This window comes from Anolis sagrei, chromosome 7 (assembly GCF_037176765.1).
Source record: "Anolis sagrei isolate rAnoSag1 chromosome 7, rAnoSag1.mat, whole genome shotgun sequence".
Taxonomy (NCBI): domain Eukaryota; kingdom Metazoa; phylum Chordata; class Lepidosauria; order Squamata; family Dactyloidae; genus Anolis; species Anolis sagrei.
The window spans coordinates 44,055,207-44,060,663 of record NC_090027.1 but is presented as its reverse complement, the minus strand read 5'-3'; the positions used below and the strand labels follow the sequence as shown (position 1 = coordinate 44,060,663).

The 5,457-nt window shown below is 46.0% G+C and overlaps 1 protein-coding gene across 1 annotated transcript in view; it reads left to right on the top strand.

Annotated features, from left to right (window-relative positions):
* RNF214 (ring finger protein 214) overlaps nt 1–3,646 on the top strand; it is a 23,460-nt gene extending 19,814 nt beyond the window's left edge. The window contains exons 15-16 of the mRNA XM_067470839.1: nt 775–876; nt 3,432–3,646. Coding sequence (XP_067326940.1) covers nt 775–876; nt 3,432–3,497 — 168 coding nt within the window. The 3' untranslated portion in view covers nt 3,498–3,646. The remainder of the gene's footprint in view (nt 1–774; nt 877–3,431) is intronic.
* The last annotated feature ends 1,811 nt before the right edge of the window (nt 3,647–5,457 follow it).

Here is a 5,457-nt window from a genome sequence, read left to right as displayed (position 1 = left end):
TGCCCGCCCGCCCGCCTTCCTTCCTTCCTTTCCTTTTCCTCCCTTCTTTTCTCCCTTATTTCCCTTTCTCTTTCTTTCTTTCTTTCTTTCTTTCTTTCTTTCTTTCTTCCTTTCTTTCTTCTTCCCTCCTGCCCTTTCTTTTCTTCTCCTCCTTTCCTCACTTGCTTTCTTTCCTCCCTCCCTCCCTTCCTTTCTTTCCTGCTCCTCCCTCCTCTTTTTCTTCCTCCCTCCCTCCCTCCCTCCCTCCCTCTCTTTCCTTCCTTCCTTCCTTCCTTCCTTCCTTCCTTCCTTCCTTCCTTCCTTCCTTTTCTTCCTCCCTTCCCTCCCTCTTCCTTCCTTCCTTCCTTCCTTCCTTCCCTCCCTCCCTCCCTCCCTCCCTTCCCTTCTTTCCTTCTTCCCTCCTGCCTTTCTTTCTTTCCCTATCCTCCTTTTCTTTTCCCCGTCCCTCCTTCCTTTTCTTTTTTTCCTCTCCCTCCCTCCCTTTTTCTTTCAGTCTTGTCCCTGACTTACTTTCTTTCCCTTCTCTTCTTCCTTTCCCCCTCCTCCCTCTCTCTTTCCTTCCTTCCTCCCTCCACAGAGCAGTGGCTAAAGCTTGGTGCGGGTTTTGGGTGGAAGGCCTTGGTGGGCCATATCCACCCCATGGGCCGTGCTTTGTGTGCCCCCCCCCCCACTGTGGCTCCTCCCTCGGGGCCCAGGAGTGGCTCCTTTGTGTGGAACTCAGGGGAGGGTCCTTCTGCTGCGTGCCATTGGCCCGTGCCCCTTCTCCCCTCGCAGACCCCCGCCGCTGCCGCCTGCAAACTGTGCCTGATGTGCCAGAAGCTGGTCCAGCCCAGCGAGCTCCACCCCATGGCTTGCTCCCACGCCCTCCACAAAGAGGTGAGACCAATGGGATGGACAGGCAGGTCGGGAGGGGAGGGGGGGGGTCTCCAAAGGGCAGCTTCACTGATTCAATCTCCCTTTGTTGTGGTTTGTTGATTATGTTTATTATCTATAGTTATGTAATATATATATATTGTCTGAGTCTTGTTTGCTACTTTAAGTCCCATTTCGAGAGAAAAGCCGGATAGAAATAAATAAATAATAAATAATAAGAGACCCCCAGGGGCCAGCCAGTCCAACCAGGCAGGGAGGCACAAGCTGATCCCTCCCAACAGTTGGCCATCCAGCCTCTGCTTAAAAGTCTCAGGTAGGTAATACTGTGTTAAGAAAGAAATGTGTAGTCTATAATGCCAGTGTATGAAAAATACAGTTCTAATGGACATGTGGTCAAAGCAAGTTCAATTGAAGGGTTAAGTAAGTGGAGATGTGGACCTAGACGGACAGCTGAGTCTTGGCCATGTGACAGGCATAACAAGGATTATATCATTTCCTGGGGTCTCTGTGAGTATATAAGAAAGTGGAAGACATGTGCCATGTGCATGCCTTGCTATAGTCATCGCTTCTCGTTGTGTTGAGTATATCTCCGTCGATACAGATAGCAGACCTTATGTAAATAGTTGTAGATAGAGTGAAGAAAAGGACTTCACTCTATGATTCTATTACTTGTGTTAGAAAGAAATGCCAGTGCCTTATTAAAGCAGCAAGTGGCAAACAAAGTCAGAGGCTGTGCTATAAATCTCTGCCAACTACAGACAAAGACTCTGCTAGTCAATGGCTTGCCTTGAGAGGCATTTAGCATGGTCATGTGACAGGCATAACGAGGATTCTATCATTTCCTGTGGTCTCTATGGGTATATAACGAAGTGGAAGACATGTGCCATGTCCATGCCTTGCTATAGTCATTGCTTCTCGTTGTGTTGAGTATATCTCCATTGATACAGATAGCAGACCTTATGTAAATAGTTGTACATAGAGTGAAGAAAAGGACTTCACTCTATGATTCTATTACTTGTGTTAGAAAGAAATGCCAGTGCCTTATTAAAGCAGCAAGCGGCAAACAAGGTCAGTGGCTGTGCACTAAATCTCTGCCAACTACAGACAAAGACTCTGCTAGTCAACGGCTTGCCTTGAGAGGCATTCGGCATGGCCATGTGACAGGCATAACGAGAATTGTATCATTTCCTGTGACTTCTATGGGCATATAAGGAAGTGGAAGACATGTGCCATGTGCATGCCTTGCTATAGTCATAGCTTCTCATTGAGTTGAGTATATCTCTGTCGATACAGATAGCAGACCTGATGTAAATAGTTGTACATAGAGTGAAGAAAATGAGTTGTGTTAGAAAGAAATGCCAATGCCTTATTAAAGCAGCGAGTGGCAAACAAGGTCAGAGACTGTGCAATAAATCTCTGCCAACTACAGACCAAGACTCTGCTAGTCAACGGCTTGCCTTGAGAGGCATTCGGTATGGCCATGTGACAGGCATAACAAGGATTGTATCATTTCCTGTGGTCTCTATGGGCATATAAGGAAGTGGAAAACATGTGCCATGTGCGTACCTTGCTATAGTCATCGCTTCTCATTGTGTTGAGTATATCTCCGTTGATACAGATAGCAAACCTGATGTAAATAGTTGCACATAGAGTGAATATAAATAGTTGTACGTAAAGTAAAGAAAAGGAGTTGTGTTAGAAAGAAATGCCAGTGCCTTATTAAAGCAGCAAGCGGCAAACAAGGTCAGAGGCTGTGCAATAAATCTCTGCCAACTACAGACAAAGACTCTGCTAGTCAATGGCTTGCCTTGAGAGGCATTTGGCATGGCCATGTGACAGGCATAACAAGGATTGTATCATTTCCTGTGGCCTCTATGGGCATATAAGGAAATGGAAGACATGTGTCATGTGCGTACCTTGCTATAGTCATCGCTTCTCGTTGTGTTGAGTATATCTCCACTGATACAGATAGCAGACCTGATGTAAATAGTTGTTCATAGAGTGAATGTAAATAGTTGTACGTAGAGTAAAGAAAATGAGTTGTGTTAGAAATGCCAGTGCCTTATTAAAGCAGCGAGCAGCAAACAAGGTCAGAGGCTGTGCAATAAATCTCTGGCAACTACAGACAAAGACTCTGCTAGTCAATGGCTTGCCTTGAGAGGCAATTGGCATGGCCATGTGACAGGCATAACAAGGATTGTATCATTTCCTGTGGCCTCTATGGGCATATAAGGAAATGGAAGACATGTGTCATGTGCGTACCTTGCTATAGTCATCGCTTCTCGTTGTGTTGAGTATATCTCCACTGATACAGATAGCAGACCTGATGTAAATAGTTGTTCATAGAGTGAATGTAAATAGTTGTACGTAGAGTAAAGAAAATGAGTTGTGTTAGAAATGCCAGTGCCTTATTAAAGCAGCGAGCAGCAAACAAAGTCAGAGGCTGTGCTATAAATCTCTGCCAACTCTAAGACCAAGACTCTGCTAGTCAACGGCTCACCTTGAGAGGCATTGGGTCCCAGTTCTAATTCTCCTTCCTCCTCTTCCTCCTTTTGCAGTGCATCAAGTTCTGGGCCCAGACCAACACCAACGACACCTGCCCCTTCTGCCCTAGTCTGAAATGACTCCGCCGAATTCGCCGCCCGGATTTCTACAGCTCTATATTTATACGGCCATGTATACACATGTACATTTTTATTCTATAGGGAATGTGTGTATAGAACGTCTGTATACATACTGGTTCATAATAATAATAATAAAAGTGTGTATATTACGCCTCGGGCGCTGTCCTCTCCCTTCGGCGGGTCTAAAGCAATCGAATGCAGGCCTGGGCCAACTTCGGCCCTCCCTCCAGGTGTTTTGGACTGCAACTCCCACAATTCCTAACAGCCTACCGGCTGTTAGGAATTGTGGGAGTTGCAGTCCAAAACACCTGGAGGGAGGGCCGAAGTTGGCCCAGGCTATTCCTTAAGGCAAGTCCATCGATTGGTCAGTTGGTCGCCAAATAACTCGCGTTGCAGCCAAAGGATGTTCTCTCTTTAATGCAATAATTTACCATAATAACATTCATGACTCTTTGACAGAATAGTGAGCGAGTGAATGAGTGGGGAAGAGTGCTGGGGACTCTTTTCTCTCTCGCGCGCATGGCCGATTGTCACCCGTTGGTCCCCTTGTTTGGCCCCGATCCCTCAGCCTCCCTGCAAGGCATCCCTGTGTTCCATTTCCAGCATCCGTTGTAATGCAACTAAAGGTGGGGTTCTTATGGGGCTGGACCCCCCCGACAGTCCTCATAGTGTATTGTCGAAGGCTTTCACGGCCGGAATCCATGGGTTGTTGTAGTTTTTTCCGGGCTATATGGCCATGTTCTGGAGGCAATTTTTCTCCTGACGTTTCGCCTGCATCTATGGCAAGCATCCTCAGAGGTAGTGAGGTCTGTTGGAAGTAGGAAAAATGGGTTTATATATCTGTGGAATGACCACGGTGGGACAAAGGACTTTTGTTTGCTGGGGCTCACAACCACCATGTCAGATGACACAGAGAAGCCATTGAAATCCACAAGCATGTGGACAATTTCAACAGAAAGGAAGAAACCATAAAAATGAACAAAATCTGGCTACCAGTATTAAAAAACTCTAAAATTACAACAGCAAAACAGCAGAGGGGAAACAAACAGGCACATGAAATCACTCTCAACAAAAGATTCCCCCCAGGCGCTTCCAAGCCATTGAATGCAAATCAAGGTGATCAGCTGAAACATTCACAGCTAGCCCCAGCAGACAAGAGTCCTTTGTCTCGCCCTGGTCATTCCACAGATATATAAATCCATTTTTCCCAGTTCCAACAGACCTCATTACCTCTGAGGATGCTTGCTATAGATGCAGGCGAAACGTCAGGAGAAAAATTGCCTCCAGAACATGGCCATATAGCCCGGAAAAACCTACAACAACCCAGTCCTCATAGTATCGTTAAAGGGTTTCAAGGCCAGAATCACTGGGATGCTGTGAGTTTTCCAGGCTGCATGGCCATGTTCAAGAAGCATTTTCTCCTGACGTTTTCCCACATCTATGACAGGCATCCTCAGAGGTTTTTTTCAGAGGTCTGTTGGAAATGAAACATTGCAGTTGCAAGGATACTCAATGCTATTCAAGTTTGCTCGTTGCCAGAGGTGGCCCTAGGTAATATTCAATGGTAAGCAAACAGTATTTTGCCCCCCCCCCCCCCAACCAATCACTGACACATATTTTCTGTTTGTCGTGGGAGTTCTGTGTGCCATATTGGGTTCAATTCCATCATTGGTGGAGTTCAGAATGCTCTTTGGTTGTAGGTGAACTATACATCCCAGTAACTACAACTCGCATATATCAAGGTCTATTTTACCCCAAGAGCACCTCAAGAGCACCCCTGGACAAAATCAACTCTACTGCAAAGGCTTACTTTGCGTAATGGTTGAGCCGCCCCTGCTCGTTGCAACATTCACACTTGCTTCAAACACACAAGGATTCTTTCTCCCACCCTCGACATTATTCCACAGGGGTGTGTGTGTGTGTGTGTGTGTATATATATATATATATATATATACACACA